Raw genomic sequence first — 22,326 nt, 5'->3', positions numbered from 1 at the left:
AGTCAAAGTCAACTTTACTGTCATTGTGTATAAGCACAACGAAATGGGGTAGTAGGGCCAATAAAGGCAGTAGAATAGAATAAATAACAATAAAGGTAGTGCAATATGAAATTGAGTGGGGGAACGATGGAGCGGGAGGTCGACAGGTGGATCGGTGCGGCGTCAGCAGTCATGCGGGCGCTGCATCGGTCTGTCATGGTGAAGAGAGAGCTGAGCCAAAAGGCGAAGCTCTCGATTTACCAGTCGATCTACGTTCCTACCCTCACCTATGGTCATGAGCTATGGGTAGTGACCGAAAGAACGAGATCGCGGGTGCAAGCGGCCGAAATGAGTTTCCTCCGCAGGGTGGCTGGGCTCTCCCTTAGAGATAGGGTGAGGAGCTCAGTCATTCGGGAGGGACTCAGAGTAGAGCCGCTGCTCCTCCGCATCGAGAGGAGCCAGATGAGGTGGCTCGGGCATCTGATTCGGATGCCTCCGGGACGCCTCCCTGGGGAGGTGTTCCGGGCATGTCCCACTGGGAGGAGACCCCGGGGAAGACCCAGGACACGCTGGAGAGACTATGTCTCTCGGCTGGCCTGGGAACGCCTCGGGATCCCCCCAGAGGAGCTGGATAAAGTGGCCGGGGAGAGGGAAGTCTGGGCCTCCCTGCTGAGACTGCTGCCCCCGCGACCCGACCCCGGATAAGCGGAGGATAATGGATGGATGGATGGATGGATGAAATTGCTAATGACCGCAATCATTTTACCATCGTCAAACTCATATTAAGCAGGTCCCAGCCAATCTTTCCTTCAAAGGAAGTTCTGTCTTGTGGTTATGGGTGTAATAATTTTTCTGTTTGTAAAGATCACTTGACTGTCAAGGCAGAACTATCTGAAGCTCCAGTAGGTGAGATGGGTCCATGCAGGAAATTCATTGAAGAATGAGTCAGGGCGGTGTGTAATTTGGCAGATTAGGGGTCCATGCCCATGTGTAGAAGGCCATGGGGTCAAATCCCATGGTTGGTAAAGTTCTGTCACTGTCACTTGAGCAAGGCTCCTGCTCTCTGATCCTCACTTGTTTGTCACAGATAAAACGTGAACTGAATATTATCATGAATAAGAAGCGTACTGGTCAATTACAAAAAAGTAGGATTCAGATATAAATCAAAGTAATTACATCCCCAAATCAGAAAAAGTTGGGACTGGGTGGAAAATGTGAGATAAAAAAATTAAGCAGTAATTCACAAATGTCCCTTAACTTTTATTTCATTGCAGACAGTATGAACACAAGATAATTCATGTTTTTTTTGGTCAACGTCAGGCCTGAATGGCAAGAATGGATGTTTATTTACAAATCAAATGACGTTGACCAAAAAATACATGAATTATCTTGTGTTCATACTGTCTGCAATGAAATAAAAGGGGTTGGACGGGGTGGCTGGGTGCATTTCTGTTTTGTTCTGGGTATGTAAGGACTGTTGATCTCTTCCCAGGCTGGGTTCGGGGTGACGTGTGTGTCTGGGTTTATGCTGACGCTCAGGAGATGGTCACTGCTGTTTTGCCTGTTTTGATTTCGTTTGGTTTGTAAGATTATGTGCGTTGTACTGGCATAGTTGTGAATAAGGGGGGGTGTGGTTACCGGGGCTAACTGGGTGCTGACTGGTATAGTAGGAGGTCTGGAGGGTAGTTTATTCTCTTCCCCATTTACAGCGGAGAGCCAGTGAATGTGGTGCTGGAGTTTGGGGGTTGGAGGTTGTTTTCTTTCACTGCATGGAGTGAATGTGGGGTGAGTGAGAAGTATTAATTCCAGGATGTGGTTTGCTGTGATTTTGATATTAACTCCCACTTGGATGTGTGTGCCCTCGGGGTGTATGTGTGTGGTGTCTCCCCTTCCTCCTTTTTCTTCTTCCAGGTAAGCACCTTCCCTGGCTGGCTAAGGGGTTAAGGCGTGATTATAGTATTGGACCACCAGCACCTGGGTTTTGCTCTCAACCCCATTTGTCTGTTTTAGTGGTGTCATATGCTGGTAATTGTTTACCGGCTGGGAGGGTTCTTTTTAAGTATTGTGTTAAATTGTTTTAATTCTGGGATATGCGTCTCTGTATGTTCATGCAAATGTAACTGCAAGGGGGAAGTCGTGGGGTTAATTTGAAGTCCTGAGGGGCAGGGCCTCTGGTGGCGTAGTCGGGGTTACGTAACCTTGCAGCCCGGGGTTACATAATCTTAGTACTTACATGTACTAGTACTACGGATAGCGCACTATTGTATACAAAGCGACAAGCCAAGCTTGCAGTTTTGCAGTGTTCATGTGCTGCCACCTTCTGGGAAAACGAAGAACTGATTTTCACATTAAGATCTAAAAAACTACACATTTACATTTTAGCCCATGTCACACTGGGCTTTTCTCCCAGGGGAGTAAGGTCAGAGAGACCTACCAGAGAGAAATCTACCGTAGTTACTATTGTATATACATTTATACTGACTTACATTTTACTTATTTATCAGAAGCTTTTATCAAAACGACATACAAATGAGGAAGCAGATTGACACTGTACAGTGCTGGGCGTCGCCCCGGTATGCTAAGTGCTTGGAAAGATTAAAAGCGACAAAACATTGTATCAAAGATCGAGTCCAAGTGCAACAATTATTAAAAATAATACTTAAGAATATCAGTAACAGAGCTCAGCACCAGCATGTATGGGCCCTCAGGAACTGTGATGATGAGCACAAAAACGCAAATTGCACAATATTGTGTTTTGAGTGACACCTCAATGAGTCTTTAGGTCCATGATACTGTAACAATTTCGAGGAACTTTGGCGCTACATGCAATTCCCAAAGCGGACCACTAGATGGCGGCTTCCTACCGTGAGCTGAAACAGCCGCCGTAGGGGTGATACGCGGCAAGTTTCCCCAGCCGCCAACCGGCGTGTACCGGGGCTGCGTCTGGGTCAGGCTTTTGCCTGCTGCTTTCCTCCAGCTTATTTTCTTGTGTAACTTGGTGCTGGGCTCCTCGCCATATAAACAAACTCAGCCTCGCAAACATTAAGAAATCTGGATGCTATGAAAGGATCGTCTACCATACTCCCATATTCCACTCTGCTTTCATCCGATTGTCTTTGGTTTGTGCTGCTGTGAACCATTATCACTGTCCTTTTATTTTGCTGCAAACGTAATCGTATGATCACATTATATCGCGACGTCCCTTGTCCCCACCCACGTTTTGTTGAAACTGCATGAAGGTCAGACCCAATTTTGTACTGTTTAAAACATATGTTGATCATTTTTTCTCCTGCAAAGGAAGAGCATTTACTTTTATTTTGGAGATATTTTTTTGCAAAGCGACTTACAATTGAGAAAGCGATTTGAGCAACAAACTTATGGCGGTGTGACTAAGCAGGTTTGGACCCACGAAGCTCAAATTCCACAGTCAAATAATTTAATTTTTTTTCTTTGAGAAGGCAGACGCAGGCAGTCACTAGTGCGTTTGGGGTTAAGGGCCTTAGTCACAGGAGCAAAGTGATATAAGCCACTGAGCCAAACGCCAACCCACAGCACTGACCTCTGGCAGAATTAACCTTTACAAGCATGTTTGGCAAATGCCACTAAGTACAAAACTGATGCACTTTTAAATAAAAATTGTACTTATCATCAGGGTTCAAGTGTCAGAAGTACTTCTGCTACTCTTTAGTAAGGTTGCAAATTCCATCTGTCCATCCATCCATCTTCTGTAGCCAAGTATACACACGCACACACACACGCACACACGCACACACACACACACTCACACACAGACACACGCACACACACGCATGCACACACGCGCACACACACACACGCACGCACACACAGACACACACGCACACACACAGAGGTTTGTAATTATATCTTTGTGGGGACTCTCCATTTGTTTCTATGGTGAAAACTCTAATCCCAAGAATGACAACCTATCCAGCCCCAACCTTAACCGTAAGTAAGCAAACAAAGTACAAGATTTTAGGTATTTCCAGTTTTGTGATTCTATTCACAGATTTTTTTATGAAATTGAGGTTATGTTTGTGGGGTGTGGGGAGTGAAAATGTCCTTATATGGCAAAAGGTTTTTATCACATCGTGGGGGACGTTTGGTTCCCACAATGTAATACACTGTGTTCACAATTATTAGGCGAGTTGTGTTTTTGGGATTAATTTCAATAATAAACAAATATAGTGTCATCAGTCAGTCCAAAATGTTAATGAACCTGAAGCCTGAATGTTATGCAAAGGAAATGTGAGTGTGAACATTATCAGGGGAAAACATGTGTGTGCACAATTATTACACAACTATTAGTGTGCACAATTATTACACAACTATTAGTGTGCACAATTATTACACAACTATTAGTGTGCACAATTATTACACAACTATTAGTGTGCACAATTATTACACAACTATTAGTGTGCACAATTATTATGCAACTAAATGAAAAAGCTACATTTTCCCATCTCCCTTGTTTATTATCATCTTTCAAAGTGCGAATAATAAACAAACATCACATAATTTCCAAATAAACATTTCTGACATGAAATATCAATTAGTGAGCAATATAGCCACACCTCCTTACGGACGCAGCAGGAAGTGTGAGTGTCCTGCAGGCTGGAGAGAGAGCTGCTGATGACGCGCTCAGCGGTCCGGACCCTTCAGAAGACTGTGCAGACCGCTGAGTGCATCATCGACAGCTCCCTCCCAAGCCTGCAGGACAATAGGGATAATGTCAGGTGAGGAAGGGGGCCATGTCATTATTTTGTCATCCTTAAGGCTTTTACTGGGTAGCCATGCAGTGGAGTACTTTGATGCATGCGATGGAGCATTGTCCTGCATAAAAATCATGGTCCTGCTGAAAGATGCTGACTTTTTCCTGAACCACTGCTTGAAGAAAGTGTCTTCTAAAAACTGGCAGTAGGTTTGGGAGTTGAATTTGAATCCATCTTGACATTTTCTGGGAAAGTAGAGTGTACCCTTGGGGAGGTGGGTTCCGGCTGGGCTTAAGATATGGTTTCAATAATGAGACTCACACGGTCAGAAGGTTTGAGGTAAACGAGTCTCACTGGCTGTTTCTGAAGGTGGGACCCCCCCCCCCCCAATAAAAATCTCACATCTTCCCATTAAAATAATAATTGTAACTCTCCACTATGATTATTCATGTTACAAGGTCCAACTGACGGAACTACTTTGAGGAGAGTTCTTCATCTTCTACCTGTGTGTTGGTAGAATAGTGATTCAGAACTTGGGCCTGTGATCTGAAGCAGGCAGGTGCTTGCCGTTGTACCTTTGAGGGAGGTTCCTCACTGAATTAATCTTGTTTGTATAAACCTTCAGCAGCGAGAGTAGTAACTATTGTAGTGAGATGGAGCTGGAGGGTGCGATCTCTTCAGGTATCGTGATTTTGTTAAATTGATTGATTAATTGTTGTGGCCAGCGTGCGTATATAAGATCCAGTTGTAGTTGTCTGTTGGACCACCCTGTAACCAGTGACGCGACTCTCCATGTGCCAGTATCTCCTTTTTCAAAGTTGTGGGTATCTCCATCGCTGCAGTGTGCGAGGGCTTGGTAATCTAGCCGCTTGCAGTTGTTTCCCGTTTTAAGGTTCCCTTTTAATAGCGCTTGTAATCAGTCAGTGGATGGCGATTTGGTGGAGTCTCCCGGACCGGCGTGAGCCAGGCAGCCGGCGGGATACTGAGCCACTACAATTGCTGCTGTTTTGTCCTGCTGTGTTTTCTGCTTTTGTTTCGTTTACTTTGTTTTCGGGTTTCCTGTTTAATTAGTATTAAGTATTTATGTTTTTTGTTTAGTTTGTTGTACGTAAACCGTGGGGCGCCACTGGGGAGGCCTGATGTTGGGTGCTGAGGATCTGGTTTGGGGGGGGGGGGGTAGGTCGTGGTCGCTCTGCCTTCTTAGCCCACCCCCCTGGTGTGTGTATCTACGCCATGTGATGTGCTGACCCCGTGGAGTACCTTCTGACAGTGTGCCCCCCCACCCCACCCCAAGGTAATAGCTGCTGGGTTTGGGTTTCTTTGTGTGATTGGAGTGTTATTCTAACATGATTTGATTTGTACCATTTGTGGGTAGTTTTTAAAGTCATTTGTTTGCTGTTTGGTTTTTCCTTTGGAGTGTGAACTAAACGCAGAATAATAAAGGGAGTGTTCATGGTCTTCACATCCCCCGGGCGGTGATTACGAATCTGTGTCCTTTTATATCGGAGTGGGTTGCAAACTCCTGTACTTAATTCTCTGGGTGAATTTCCCAGAGTGGCGTAGTCGGGTCTCCGTTTCTATGTCCCTCGCTGCTTCCTCCCTAACTGCCACAGATTTGACGCAGTCGGCAGGATTTCACCAGTACATGGTGGAGATGTGACTCCCTGATCGCTCCCTGGGAAGGTTAGGTGAGATTTTTTTGTTTTTTTATTTTTTGGTGTTTAATGTGTATTAGTGGAAAGGCAAAGTAAAACAGCAGCATTTGTTTCCCAGGAGCCGCTACTATTTTGAGTAAATTTTGTTTGCTGAGCTTTGTGTATCCTGTCTAGTTTTATCGTCTGTTGTCATTATGGACAATAATGTTGTCACAAAGCTAAACATTGGGTGATCATCTAAGACAGAATTCCATGGCACAGCATAGGCCTTCATTGTGGATCGTAGCCTGAGGTCGAAGAAAAATGAGAAGCCAGGCAGACTGTATTCTTTTTGCATGTCCTGGAATGTGCGCACAACATTCGCATCAAACGTATTAGAAAATGTGAAAACCCCCTTGGATGACCAGGGGGGACAAACAAAAGCTTTATAGTCTGACAGAAAGTGGAAATTGTTCCATAAAGGAGATTGTTGACCTATTACTTTTTCGGCGTTGTACCATGCAGCTAAGGTGGATGAAAAGATACAACCAAGTTTGTGTCGTGATTTACGAAGACCTACCCCTGGGAAAGGTAAGTCCTGGAGTCCGTGGGGATGCACTATAGCCGATTCAATACCTCTCCACGACACTACACTGCCTGCGTCTGTCCAAGTGCGCATAGCCCTAATTTGAAATGCCCAATGCTAGAGCTTAAAATCAGGGAGGGCGAGGCCACCGTCTGATTTGGTGCGCTGTAAAACTGAGAAGCGTTTCCTGGGTTGTCTGCCGTTCCAAATAAATTTGGATACAATGGAATTCAAATCTTCAAAATAATTTGGAGGTGGTACACATGGAATCATAAAAGACCAAAAGATAAGTGAGTAAAATATTCACTTTGATTGAACGGCATCTTCAGCTAGAGGAAGACGTGGAGACAAAAGGCTGGAGGAGATAAAGACAGCGCAGAAGGAAAATAAGATAAGAAAAAAACTTTATTTATCCCTAGGGAAATTCTTTTGTCATATACATGCTCAGTGCAACAAGAGGAATAAAGGTAAGGTAATGAGTTTAAAGGGAACAGAAGTCATGGTAATAGAAGTAATAGTGCAAATAACTATGAGTAATACTTTGTATTATAACTATATAAATACTCATAAATACTCATACTCTGTACAAAGTAAAAAAAAACAACTACAAGTAAGCTATAACAAATATAATAAAATAACAGATTATTAGTGCACGTGTAATGAAATGTGACTTTGTGTTTGTGCCTTGAATAGTTGAGACAGCAGCATGTGATGATGGGATAAAACAAACATTCAATAACAAACAGATGAGTAATATTGCACAATCCAAATAAGGCTTAATGACAAATTCTGAAAAGATCACCTACAAAGAAGATGACGTATGCAGACAAGTGACAAACCACTGTTTCACAGAATGGCCAGAGAGATGTAAGTTTGATCCAGACATTAAACCGTACTGGCAGCACAGAATGGATTTTCACCTTGCTCACGACCTTCTCATGAAGGGAGAAGGACTTGTGATACCTCCCCCCTTATGAGCGGATGTTCTTCAGCGTCTGCATGAAGGCTATCAGGGAATTACAAAATGCCGAGCCAGAGCTACACAGTCAGTATGGTGGCCCGGTATCACAGCACAGATTAGCCAGATGGTGGACAGCTGGGTCCTAAATGGCCAGATCTGCAAGTTTTTCGCAAGCAGGATGAGGAGAGAAGGTGTCAGCAGGCAAAACACTACAACCGCAGACTCCGCTCCAGACCTCTCGCAGAACTGACATCTGGTCAGACAGTTTGGATTAGCACAGAAGGGACTGCTGGGAGTCGTCAGACCTGCAGATACTCCTAGACCATATGTGGTAGAGACTGATAAAGGTCATCTTTGGCCTACAGGGACTGTTACTAGGTCGGGTTGACTGGTAAAACCACCTGACAGAATGGACTTGTGAACAAAGAGGGAAGTTCAGTAGGAGAGAGAGAGAGAGAAGGAGGTTGTTGATAGCAGTAACAGAAATTAATGTAAAAAGGTAGACAGCACATTTGACTTAAGTTAAAAGGAGGAGGTGTAATAATAGGACTACTGTTCCCATAATGCTCTATTCCCCACAGTGCTTTTGTGCCTTGTATGCAGTATTCCAGTTGTTGTATTAAACATGATCTAACCATGTACCGACAGTCCCATCTGCTCATTATACAGTTTAGTCAGGGTGATGGACTAAATCCAAGTAACTGAGTGGACAGTTAAGTTACTTTGGTTATTCTTTATTTATTTTGGGTTATTTCTGTATGTTTTTCCATTTTTTTAATTTTCTTTAATTACATTTGGTTGTTTGGAGCCTATTAACACTTGGTAGAGGGATTTAATGGACAATAAAGCATGTGCATCCTATCCTATCCTGTAAGCATGTGCATCCTATCCCATCCTGTAAGGCCTTCAAGTTTGTCTGGTGGCCCACAGGCCAGCAAGCAAAGGCAGTTTAAAGTTTATAAAAGTTTAGATGAATGCAAGTATTTTCTGATCATGTACACGGGACTGATTGCTTCCTAATCGTATAGTTTTTATTATTTATCGTTTTATATATTTTATCATGATTAATTCTGCAAGGTATAATGACAGACAGACAATATGTAAAACAATTGTATGTAAATCAATTTTGAAATCAGCCTAAGGCTGGGCAATATTGTACAATAGTAAAGTTTTTCATATGAAATGATATTGATAATTATCACGATATAATTTTATTCCATATTTTTACTTAAAATTCACATAATTGCGTTTAAAAAAGGCAACGTGAAAATTGAGAAACGTGGAAAAGTGAATTGACTGCAAACTTAAATCTAAATTTAATAAATCATATATATGATATTTGAATGATGTGTGAGTGTGCCCTGCGATGGGCTGGCCCCCCATCCTGGGTTGTTCCCTGCCTCGTGCCCATTGCTTCCGGGATAGGCTCCGGACCCCCTGCAACCCAGTAGGATAAGCGATTTGGAAAATGGATGGATGGATATATGATATTTGAATGATGTGTGACTGTGCCCTGCGATGGGCTAGCCCCCCATCCTGGGTTGTTCCCTGCCTCGTGCCCATTGCTTCCGGGATAGGCTCCGGACCCCCGCGACCCAGTAGGATAAGCGGTTTGGAAAATGGATGGATGGATGGATAGAGGACTCAGATGTCAACCACTCGCACAGGCCTATAGAGGACCCAGATGTCAGCCCCTCACACAGGCCTATAGAGGACTCAGACATCAGCCCCTCACACAGGCCTATAGAGGACTCAGACATCAGCCCCTCACACAGGCCTATAGAGGACTCAGACATCAGCCCCTCACACAGGCCTATAGAGGACTCAGACGTCAGCCCCTCACACAGGCCTATAGAGGACTCAGACATCAGCCCCTCACACAGGCCTATAGAGGACTCAGACATCAGCCCCTCACACAGGCCTATAGAGGACTCAGACGTCAGCCCCTCACACAGGCCTATAGAGGACTCAGACGTCAGACTCTCACACAGACCTATAGAGGAATCACTGAAAGTATCCTAACCAGTGGCAGAGAGATGAAATCTCTTCAAGGAGTTGTTGTAAAAACGGCATAAAGGATTATAGGCTCTGACCTCCCCTCTTTGGACACATTATATACACAATGCTGTCGGAGGAAAACTCAGGACATACTCAGTGATCAACATCACCCAGCATTATGCCTGTTTAGGAGGAAGAACTTTAGGATACAACCTAAGACACCGCAGGCCAGAGAGCATGACCGCCTACAAAACACGATTCTACAACAGCTTTATCCCAGCCACAGTTAGACTGATGGCTAAGCACATTAAAGTGGGTATGAAATAGAGCCCCCCCCCCATTCCCCCCCCCCCCCTTGGACATTACCTGGACAGTTACCACTCCAAAGAGGCAATCAGACACATCGGAGCACTACAGCCTCTCACTTTCATTCTCTGTCTTCCTCTTAGGTAGTCAAATAACTCTTTCAGTGCAATAGTCTAACAAACATGTGCAATATTCCACTTTTCTGTACAACATACTGTCTTGATATTTCTGTGAAATAATTCACTCACACACCCAGGCCATGCACTCTGTATCCTGTATCTGCATCTGTACACAGTGTGTATCTACTTACTCCGTCTTGGAATTAGTGTGTTGGCTGCTTTTATTATTTACATTTTTTATATTATGTTATTTTATGTTTTAAAAAACTGTCTCTTCTCCTCTGTCTCTCTATTTTATATAAATGACTCTGGGAGAGACGCACAAGAATTCCAATGTACTTCTACTGACCTGTTCCTGTGCAAATGGCAATAAAGGTATCTACTACTACGCTACCAATGATATACCAGGCCCTTCAGGTCTGGGTGTGCAGCAGGTCCACAGGACAGGAGAGTTCAGGACAACTGACTTCACTGACTCGACCTGGTCCACTAATGCTGAATAACCTCTCAGGTGACAATGAGCGAAAGTGGAGAGATATAGGTGGGAGCTATGGAAGTGAGAAGGGTGAGCAAACTGTAGGATAAACCCAAGATGACGTGAACCAGGATGGGTTAGCAAAACATAAGAGTGGAAATTGGTGGTATAAAAGGGCTGATACACCGCTGCTTCATTAGGGAGGAGGATTGTGTGGTGTGTGCGAGTGCAGACCCTCCAGCTCAGGGGGTCCCGTTCCCGTACACTAATAACCAGTGTGGAGACTGGGGAATGGAGAGAGTTAGAAGAGTCTGGAAGGGTCTGTGTCAGGATGGTTTGATTTCCCTGATAAAGTATGCAAACTTAAATCTAGTCCGAAAGTGCGCATGCAGTACTGTCCATATCGGTGCCTGATATACCAGGAAAATACTAAATATGCTTATAGGGTGGAAAAACATTGTGGACAGTTTAGGCCTTGGGAAGGGGGACAGCGAGATATTATGGGGCAGAAATTGAGTTTTTTCAAGGGACTTCCTTGTGAGTGTTTTAAGAATAATGGGACAGAGGAGGTAGGCATCTCCGGGGGAAACTGTGGAACTGTTTGGGATGTGAAAGATGACCAAGTGCAGAATGGAGAAGTATCGAGTATTCCGCTGGATGCATTAGAGAACCAGAGCGTGCCTCTGGCAGATACGTGGTGGCTGTGTGGTCAGGAGGGAGGATTTAGGCCTCCTCTCCCCAATAATTGTGGAGGCCTCTGCACTAGGGGGATGTTAGCTAGCCAGGTGGATATTTACTCTGAGAAACAGCCCTCTAGGTCCCACAGGTTTGTTACGAGCTGCGAAGATGATCCCAGTGTGTATATAGATGCCATATGCCAGCCAAGGCGCATTCCAGAGAAATATAAGGTGAGAAGTGAGATAGCTGCAGGGCTTGAATCAATATTAATTTGGCCTACTGTTAACAAAAATGTGGAATGGATGAATTATTTGTACTATAATCAGCAGAGGTTTACCAACTATAGTCAGGAGGCACTCACATCTCTGGGGGAGCAGCTTCAGGCTACCAGTCTAATGGCCTGGCAGAGCAGGATGGCCCTGGATTGACTCCTGGCAGAGAAAGGGGGAGTGTGTGTGCTGTTCGGGGATCAATGCTGTACATTTATTCCCAATAATACAGCTCTGGATGTTTCATTTACTGAGGCTATGAGAAAGTTGCAGGGGTTACAGGATGAGATGGCGAGAAATTCGGGACAACATGACGGGTTGTTTGACTGGTGGTATAATATGTGGGGTAGTTGGCAGTAAGCCCTTATGAAAGCACTCTGTGTGCGTGCTGTGTTCATTCTTGCTTTGCTACTAATCTTTTGTTGTGTAGTTCCTCTTGTTCGCTCCCTAGTGGGAAGAGCACTGTCTCAGCAGGCGACTATAGCTGCAATGTTTAGAGTGGTGGGAGGACCGTTTGGAGCGGCAACCTCCTGGACCAACACGGAAACGGATGGCGACATAGACACCTTGGATACGCTCCTGCCCATAGCTGAAGTTCGGCCGTACCGCCTGTGAATACTCCATGTTGGAAACGCTGCAGCCTGCCTGCCGCCCACGACACCTGGGACTTTCCTGCTCATGACAGAGTGCCTGTTATAGTAATCTACAGTGTTATCAGTTAACCTTTCAGTTATCTTTGCATTAGCCGTATATGTTTATGTAATGAGCTTGTGGTAGGTGATGTACTCCTGGTAGATTATGTATTCCTGATAATATATGCAATGTATCCTGGGGAGTTCATTGCTGTTGGTTGATTCTGAGTGTTGATAGTTTGTGAGCCATGTCAGCCATGGACCCCAAAGGGGGGCCGCACCTGTGGCGGGCTGGGAGTGGAATTTCCCTAGATCTTAGGGTTTTAGCCCTCCCTCCTAGGCTGGATGGACAGAATTGTGTGTGGGACTCTTTGGAATCCCAAAGGGGGGAAATATATGGGATATGATTTAGCACTATACAATGTAGAATATAATCATTATGGTATTATTAAAAAGCATGCCAAATACCCATGATGTAATCATTACAATGTAATCATTATAATGTAATCAACACAATGTAATCAATTGAGTATGTATTTGCACCTTGTATTAGCCTCAAACTCTCTGTTAGCTACTTTATGTTAGCCCTGAATGTATGAATATCCACCTTTATTAGTGTTATGCCTTATCATTATGTTGAAGGACAAATATATTATCAACCCTCTAATTAGACAATGTGCAACAGGTTGAAGCTGCCAAGGTTTGCTACTGAAGGAAGGGATTCGCCCGAGTTCACCAAAAGTTCACGGCTGAGCATTTTTAAAAAACCAAGTGGAGATGGTCGCACCACCATTATGTTCGGCTGAGGGACCAAACAGTAAAAGAAATGATGGACAAAAGAAACTTATCACCTAGTGGTGTGGATTGAGGTTAAAAACAATGATTGTGAATGATTGAAGGAATGATGATGCTTAAGTGACAAGATATTGTTAAATGATAAGAACTTGTATAAAAATTGGTGTAAAACAGTACTGGACACACTTTACGTGTCCGGCCTTGGTTGTAACTTCATTGTTGCAATAAAGACTGAATTTGGATCTACACCAGCGGCTTCTGACTTCTGATTTAGCAGGGAATGAAAAACCACAAAACTAACATTTTGCCTTTTTCCCCATCTGTAACTGTTATTGTGTTATTATCATTTAGAACTGAATATCCATACTACCTTTTAATCTCATGCATCTTTTTTATCATTCCCCAGACTTTACGAATGTCAGTTTCCCGTCCTACTGAATTGCAGAAGGACCTCCAAAACTCCCTCTTTGCTCATTTAACTACCCTCCTGACGTTAGCCTGCAACTTTTTGTACTCAATCAAATTCTGAAAGTTGTACAGAAGAGTACTTTTTAACATTGTAAAAGCTTTGTTCCGAGACTTAACTGCAGTATCACATTCCTTTGTTTACTATGAGATCTTTGGTTAGTCTGCTTTGCTGCCTCTAGAATTACTGCATCACGGTTAGATTTCTTTTGTCTGACATAAAGCCGGCGCTGCAAAACGTCACCACACGTCACCAAGTGACATGGTACAAAAACCTACAAGAGCAAGACGATCGTGACAGATCGTGCAGCACGTGCAGAGAGCAAGGAAGATCGTGCAGCACCTTTTAGCCGGCATAACTGTAAATGCTGCTACTATGTGCCCCTGGCTTATTTAGTAAATGTCTTGTAAATGTTATTGTTTGTTTTGTTAATCTTAATGGTCACTGGTCAGCTATTACTTCTGTTGTAATTTAAAGCTTCAATAACAATAATAACAAACTGGAACCGCCTCCGTGACGACACAACTTTGCCCTTATTGGCTGAACAATTTTAGTCACACGCATGACGTTTGTATCCCTGGAAGTTCCGATGCGTCATCTGCTATTTCTCCCGAAAAGTCTGTAAAGAAGTAAAGTTTAAATAAATGCTCTAATAGTACACGTAAGTTAATCGTTTATTTATTGTTAGTTACTGTAATGTTGCGCTGCATTATGTGTTTAATCGTCTAGTCTGTGAAGAAGGCATTCAAGTAAGAATTGCATTGTACTCTGTGCATGACAATAGAAACTTTCCTTGAAATAAATGTATTTGATCTTTTCACTGCTAGCAGTTTGGATCAGGAGTTGGTTATTATAAAAGAAGTTATGTGCATACAGGTGATATTTGTATAGATGTATCTACACCCTTCTGGCAGTGCGGCCATCTCAGTTAGGTCTCGCACTACGAGGAGTAGAAGTTGTCTAGTTTGGCTGCTGTCAGTTTATATTCCACTCTTGCAGCCGTCGGCAGATGGCGCTCCCCCTCACGTCAGCTGCAGACAGACCTAAGCCCAAGTCGAACGCACCCAATGGTTCCTCCCCATTCCCCACTATCAAAAAACCCACTAATTGAATGGGTCGCGTAATTATCGCTATGAATTCTGGGAGTCTGTGCAACTTCAAGACCGCAACTCTCGCGTTACTTATAACAAGGAAGGAATATTATTATAAATCTTTAATGGCGACTGAATGATTGATTGATTGATTGAAATAATGTAGTGTGTCATTCTATATCCTGATATATCGATATTCTATATCGATATTTCGTGAACTTTCGATATACAGTCCAGCCATAATTGGTCCGTCTTCTTTCTTTGTCACCCAGAAACTTCACAACTGTGTTGTGAGCGGATTTTCAGCGCTTATATGTTTTTAAACTTGTCTTCTAAATTTGTGGTACTTCTACGTTACTGCGCTTTTGTAAATGAAGATCTTATGTTTTGTCATTTGATTAAGCGTTTGAAGACTTTGCAGCGCGTTGACACCAATCGGCCACCGTAGCTTAGCAACCGAATCATAACAATTCTAATTCCGTTTAGAGTTTTCATTTGAACATTTAAAGCAACTCAGACTTGCAGTTTATCAGCAAGAGAGAAGACGCGAAAGATGTCCATCGTGAAAACCACCGTGAATCTCCAGAGGATTGACTGGCTGCTGCCGAAAGGTGCAGTCAGTGTGCGGATCGCCCCGGAATACATCCCCGGTCCAGTTGGCCGAGGTAAGGATGTGAAGATAATGCCCAGACTAACTCAGCACTTAAAGAGTTCAAGTCAGAATATGGTTGACTAGTCTTCTTGAATCTTCTGTTGTATTGTCTTGTTTTAGAAGTACATGTCTAAATAATAAAGTAGTTCACCTTTAGCTTTAATATACGGGAGTCTTTCTGCATGTCTACTGTATTATATAATGAAATCAGTTAAATCTGTGGCTGTGCTGTGTTTAAACATCAGAGAAAATCATCATAAAGTGGTAAAGTAACCGGTGAATATGTCTCCATATACGGTGTTTCCCCGAAAATAAGACAGGGTCTTGTATTTATTTTTGCTCCAAATGACGCGTTAGGGCTTATATTAAGGTCGTATTTTCCCAAGTATAACATACTACAGTATATTTACCGGTATTCATGAACAAAAATCCACATTTATTCAAACACAGACATCATGTCATCTTCGAACAGTATCTTTCCATGTAAACAATTTGACGGTAAATTTATTCATGAACAAAATTCTGCTATATACTGTATATGTTTATTCATATATAGTCGTCATGTCATCTTCTGGAACATCATCGTAAATTTCCAAGCTCCAAATTCCGTCCTGAATATCTCGCAACTCAGTTTCCTGTAGAACCAGTGGCCCTAATCTCTCATGTTTAGCAATAGCTCTGTCCTTAAATGAGCGCCTCTTGTCCATGTAGCCTTCTCGTAGTATAACCGCATCTCATTCTAGTTACCGTACAATCCATGGGACAGTTACTAGGGCGTATTTTTGGAGTAGGGCTTATATTACGAGCATCCTGAAAAAATCATGCTAGGGCTTATTTTCGGGGAAACGCGGTAGTAATCAGGAAAAGCAGAAATCTTAGTTTCGGTACCTTGAGAGTGAGTAAATAATGCAACTTATGGAAAGTGTAAGATATGTAAAAGATTAGACTTAATAATCAGTTGTTGATGCCAGCATTTGGATTGAGTGGGCTGCTATATTTCATGCGCATGAACCTTTCCAGTGTTGTTTTTCGCTATTGTTCTGCGTATCAGGGAAACTGTGCACATACTGGCTTATTTTTATAGGTCAGGTTCCCCTGCTGAAACGCAGACGGCCCAAGTCAAGACCAGCGCATAAGTTTCCCAAGCGTGTGTTTCCTGTATCGAATAAAGATGGTAGAATTTTTCTCAGTGTGCAATACCGACTGCCAAGTGTGATATCTGTGATGGTTGTGATGTAATGTTGTTGTACAGTGACATAAGGATTCATTTTAATTAAATATGCTGTCCCCTGTCTTTATAATCCCAAAGGACAAACCAGTTCCAGTGATGCTGGCCGTCGGAAGAAGTGCAGCACCGGGCCGCCGGCAGCCAGCTCCCTGACCAAGTCTGTCTCCCCTGGATCTGCTGCCATCCCGGTGGCAACCAGCAGGGGTCAGCAGGACACAGGCCGCCGTAGAAATACGGCGGGAGGCCGGTCAGGGCGAAGAAGGAGGTATGACCAACAGAAGGGGTTAGAGCCTGAGCCCAGCTCACCAACCTTCTCCTCCTCTTCATTTTTATTTCCGTCTTCAGTCCCCTCCCCTTTTGTTTCATCCCCATCTCTTTTTATGGGCTCTTCTCTTTTATCCCCACACTTAGTTACACCTGTAAGCCCAGCTCCACATCCATATTCAGCTCCAGGCCTGGTTCATCTGACCCCTCTGCATCAGGCTCCAGCACAGGCTGCAGCCGCCTCATCTAACCTGGAAAAATTCAATTGGTTGTATAACTTTTATGTAACCAAGTACTCTAAAATGACCTATGACGCCAAGTGCTTTACTGAGTACTGGTGTCAGGAGTTTTGGAACAGATATTTAAATGAAATTAACTTAGCGAAACAGGGGAAGAATGAGGATAATGAGGGTACTCATTCAACCAAGAGGTGTAGGATTGATGAAGATGAGTTCATCTTTCCTATTGATGCACTGGACCAGCTAAGTACCATGCCCAGGGCTCAGGAGATGGGTGTGGAGATGGGCTATCAGTCAGATGCACATAGCTACATTTCCCTGTAGATTCAGCACATAATTACATGAGAGTTGTCATACGTACTTAGGATAAGATAAAATTAGGATATGTTACGATGTAGTTCTATATAGCATAAGGTACTATAGGATAAGATTAGGATAGGATAAGGTTAATATTGTATAGAATAAGATTAAGATAGGACAAGTTAAGATAGTCTTAACTTGTATACCATGTTATATTTTACAAAGACATGATAAAATGATGATTAAGAGGATAGGTTACGGTAAGCTTAAGATTGTATAACATAGGATTAGATTAATTATAAATAAAGCAGTCCTCCTTAGAGGGGGGTGGTGGAGGGAATATTTAAGAAATAAAAATAGGATCAGTTAACATAAGGTAAAGATAAGATTGTATAACATAGGATTAGATTAATTGTAAATAAAGCAGTCCTCCTTAGAGGGGGGGTGTTGGAGGGAATATTTAAGAAATAAAAATAGGATCAATTAAGATAAGGTTAAGATAAGATTGTATAACATAGGATTATATTAATTGTAAATAAAGCAGTCCTCCTTAGAGGGGGGGTGGTGGAGGGAATATTTAAGAAATAAAAATAGGATTAGTTAACATGAGGTTAAGATAAGATTGTATAACATAGGATTAGATTAATTGTAAATAAAGCAGTCCTCCTCAGAGGGGGGGTGGTGGAGGGAATATTTAAGAAATTAAAATAGGATTAGTTAACATAAGGTTAAGATAAGATTGTATAACATAGGATTAGATTAATTGTAAATGAAGTAGTCCTCCTTAGAGGGGGGGTGGTGGAGGGAATATTTAAGAAATAAAAATAGGATCAGTTAACATAAGGTTAAGATAAGATTGTATAACATAGGGCTACAGTGAAGAAATCAAAAATTTCAAGGCAGCATGAAGGTAACGCACAATCAGGGATGTGCAATTTCTGAGGCATGTATTCAAAAAAAGTATTTTTATTGTATTTTATGATTCATATTTGACTTACTTTATGAAATAAAATGTTTTTTTCTACAGACTTTGATCAGTGTTTTTGTATTTTGTAAAATACGAGAAATACTGTATGCATGGTAACGTCATGTGTGCAAAATGTTTGTGCAAACAAAGGGCACAGAGCCACTAGAAGGGCACAGAGCCAGGCTGAGCACCACAGCGCTATCCAGCCCATGGCTGCCGACGGTCACATTCCACCAGAACCCCCCAACACTAACTCCCCAGGGAACTTCCAAGCAGCAGAGCAGATTCCAACAACCGAGGATCAAAGGAAAGAAAAGATACTGGCAGGAAGAAGATGATCTTGTGGCCAAAGGTTAAAAATGTAGAAGTTTGGAGAACAAATGTGTTACAAATGAAATATTATTTGAAATGTGCTACAGCTTAATCATTCTATCATACATCCATCCATCCGTTTTCCAAACCGCTAATCCTACTGGGTCGCGGGGGGTCCGGAGCCTATCCCGGAAGCAATGGGCACGAGGCAGGGAACAACCCAGGATGGGGGGCCAGCCCATCGCAGGGCACACTCACACACCATTCACACCTACAGGCAATTTTTTAGCAACTCCAATTAGCCTCAGCATGTTTTTGGACTGTGGGGGGAAACCGGCGTACCCGGAGGAAACCCCACGACGATATGGGGAGAACATGCAAACTCCACACACATGTAACCCAGGCGGAGACTCGAACCTGGGTCCCAGAGGTGTGAGGCAACAGTGCTAACCACTGCACCACCATGCCGGCCCACAAATTTAAACAAATTCATTTTATATAACTTTAATCTCAGAGCCAATTGCCATGTGGCCACAAATATTTTAATTATTATTGCTTATGCTTATAAATGCGGAATACATTCCTGGAGCCTTCGATTTAGCATATACAGTGCCCTCTACAGGATTCTGTCGAAACAGCATCTCTCAACCTCGTTCACAAGATTTGTGTCTTTTTCACAAAACGTTTTTCTTTGTAAATCCCAAAATCTTCCTATAAATGTATGTATGAATGCTTCTCGTCTTTTTCAGTCACACGAAGCCTTTATAAATGAGCTCCCTGATTAATCTGTTTACATGAAAACATCTTAATTGCGTTAAGGCATGTAAACGTAGCCACCTAACGAAAGGTAACCACGTGACTTAGCAGACTGCATGTTCCTCATCTCCTCTGTATGGACCATAGAGCTGTGTATCGGAGAGTCTGACAACACGCTACGTTTCAAGATACAGGCATTACAATTCAATGCGCTGCTCTATTTTGCCATTCTTTTTAAAAAATCTGCTTTTAGGAAAACATGGCATATTATAGAGAGCACACCACCAAATGGATGAAATCTGAGTAAAAACATTTGATTTTTAACGCAATCAGAATAAAGGGGTCTGCATTTATCACTTTCCCTGTAACAATCCAGCATCGTAGCACTACAGCTATTTCGGATTCAGCCATGAATAACATTGCTAGTCAGCAGCCTTGTGCAAGCTACTGAAAATTACTAATTACTGCATATAAAAGTAATTATAATAAGGGTGGGATTCGACCGTGTGTCTGCCTGGGGGGTCGCCGGCCGGGATTTCCAGCAGTTTGGACGTGTGGTTGGTGCGGCAACGCGCTGCATCAGCGTCTGCTCCCCCGGCCTGACCTGCCCTGTATAATAACATAATCAAGGAAAATAACAGTGGGCTAAAGGTTGCATAGTGATCACATTAACATCGCGTCGATGTTGAAATACATGGTGCAAACAAAAGTAGTGGAATTACACTGACGAGTTACTACGAACACTGCTAGGCAGCTAGGTTTGCTAATGCTAACGTTAGCAGCGCACCCATATGCTACTTCCTCTCGCAAGATAAGGCAGCGTTACTGTCACTGTGTAAATACAATGAGATCTCTTTGGAGCAAGCCTGTCGATACCATGTTAAATATAAAACCACAAGTAAAATACCTTGAAAAATAATAGAAATATGTTTTTCTATTGTGTTTGTTTCGCTGCAGGCAACATAAAATAGTTTGAACCTGCACTGTGGCTGCTGTGTTTCCTACGTCAGTTTTTCTTTTCTGTCAATCTTGTCTTGTCAGTCTCTGCTCTTGCCCTGTATGTCCCTTGTCATCTTCCTGTTCCTGTTCTGTTGTCTCCTTGCTGCTCTACTGCTCTGCGGTTCTCTCATCGCCCGCCAACTCCTCATGTCCTCCTGCCCTGCTGGCCCTCCCAGACCCTCTGGTCCTGTGATTCGGCAGAGTTCAGCCTCACCTGGAAAGGGGCCTAGGAGGGTCCCCAGCCCCGAGTCTTCGCCTGGCTTCCCTGGATGCCCCATGTTATTCCTTTTTGTGCCTCAGTGTTTGTCTTGTTGCTCTGTCCTGCCTGTATCTCTCCTTGTCTTCTGCATCCTGTGCCCCTGTTCTTGTTGACCCTCCACCTGTCCGTCCTGTTTTGGGGTCTGACAGGACTGCTGTACCTGTGGTTCCTAGCTTTTCCTTTATCCGCTCCATGTCCTTAGTGGTGTCCTGCTATTGGTCTTATGTCTGGTGTTGCTCTCTGTCTAGTCTTGTCTGGCCTTGTCCTGTCTACCATTTGTTCTGTCGTCCCCTGTCTAGTCCAGTATCCAGTCCAGTTCCATCCCTGTTGTCTAACCCCCTTGGACTTCAAGCAGCTCCACTCTTTTCTGTTCTCAGTAATATTAGTCTGCCTGGGGGGGTTGGTTAGCCTGTTGTCCATGGACCCCCAGAGGTCTATTTTTCTCCTTACTTGGGGTTTTTTGGTTCCTCTCCTCCGTTGTCATCTGACTTTCTTTATTTAATATCTTTCTTTCATTTTTCCCGTTGTGTATTACTGTCTTTAATGATGTTGTAATGTATGACTACACATCTATGTAAAGTGTCTTGGGACGACTCTGTGAGGCGCTATATAAAAATGTAATTAAATGTCCCGCCTCCTCCCTGATGTGGCTCTAACAGGCCATGTTTGCTGCTTGTTGGTCTCACGTCTCGTTCCAGCCCTCGTGTTAAACACTCCCAGCTGCCTCCAGTCTCTTCCATCATTAGTCCTGTATTTAAGTGCTTCCTGGTCCTGTGTTCCCCAGTTTGATCACTGATGTTGCGCCTTATGTGTTGCCGGTTCCATAGCCTCCCATCCTGATCCCAGTAAGTCCCTGTTTGTTGCCTGACAAACACCTGCTGCACGAGTCTTTCATCCACGACACCAACCACCAGTGATGTCTGTGGAGCCCAGAAATACCAGCCTAGCTGCACTAGTGCCCAGGCAGCACCTTGACAGCGGCATGTTTGCAGTGTCATGTTTGCCTCACTTGTTCACCACTTTCGGCAACAGTATCTGCTAAGTACTAGACCTGTAATCATATGTGAGTGAGTATGTCTGCTTTGAAGGAACAGAGATCACACCTCCTTACTGTAGGTACAGGGCACAGAAACAGGTAAATCCTGTAAGGTAACATTCTTAACGTCAGCATAGATTCCAACACAGTTCTGGAATATGAAGTTCATAGTCAGTCATAATTTTGTAGTATTAAAATGTAACTTTTAAATAAATCCTAACAGTATGTGTGATTGTGGGGGGGTGTGGGGTCTCGGGGTGTAACCTCTGTCTCTGGGCTTGTTTCCTGTCCCTCCTGCTGTATGTGTGAAGTTTGCATGTTCTTCCAATGTGGGCTTTCTCCTCCTACTTTGGAAAACATGAAACTGCGATCAGCCGATTGGGATCTCTAAGCTGCCCTTAGTGTGAGTCTGTATGTGTGAGTTTGTGCTCTGCTATAAACTAGTATCCTGTCCATCGTGTCCCCTGCCCTGTGCCACCTGGGACAGGCTCCAGGCTCCCCACCCCCCCGTACAGGATAAGCAGTAATGGAGGACGGCTCCACACTGTTCCAAAGAAAGGGCGCTCCAGCTCCCTTCAGGACTTCAGACCAGCTG

The 22,326-nt window shown here is 43.4% G+C and overlaps 2 protein-coding genes and 1 long non-coding RNA gene across 5 annotated transcripts in view; 2 read left to right on the top strand and 1 right to left on the bottom strand.

Moving 5' to 3' along the window:
• The window catches only part of LOC125724089 (uncharacterized), a 273,241-nt gene that overhangs the window by 144,302 nt on the left and 106,613 nt on the right, over positions 1-22,326 (bottom strand). The gene's annotated exons all lie outside the window — the stretch shown is intronic.
• Positions 1-22,326, top strand: part of LOC125724085 (tripartite motif-containing protein 16-like) — a 66,379-nt gene that overhangs the window by 22,928 nt on the left and 21,125 nt on the right. The window lies entirely within an intron of this gene.
• LOC125724068 (uncharacterized) overlaps positions 15,244-22,326 on the top strand; it is a 38,820-nt gene continuing 31,737 nt past the window's right edge. Inside the window, exons 1-2 of one of the 2 annotated variants that reach the window (XM_049001016.1) lie at positions 15,244-15,384; positions 16,681-17,293. In XM_049001016.1, coding sequence (XP_048856973.1) covers positions 15,273-15,384; positions 16,681-17,293 — 725 coding nt within the window. In that variant the 5' untranslated portion in view covers positions 15,244-15,272. Of the gene's footprint in view, positions 15,385-16,680; positions 17,487-22,326 lie in introns of those variants that run through there. The other variant, XM_049001017.1, reaches the window with a different exon arrangement.

The sequence above is a fragment of the Brienomyrus brachyistius genome, unplaced genomic scaffold, assembly GCF_023856365.1.
Source record: "Brienomyrus brachyistius isolate T26 unplaced genomic scaffold, BBRACH_0.4 scaffold54, whole genome shotgun sequence".
Taxonomy (NCBI): domain Eukaryota; kingdom Metazoa; phylum Chordata; class Actinopteri; order Osteoglossiformes; family Mormyridae; genus Brienomyrus; species Brienomyrus brachyistius.
The sequence above is the reverse complement of the archived record's forward strand: the minus strand, read 5'-3'. Positions and strand labels throughout refer to the sequence as shown.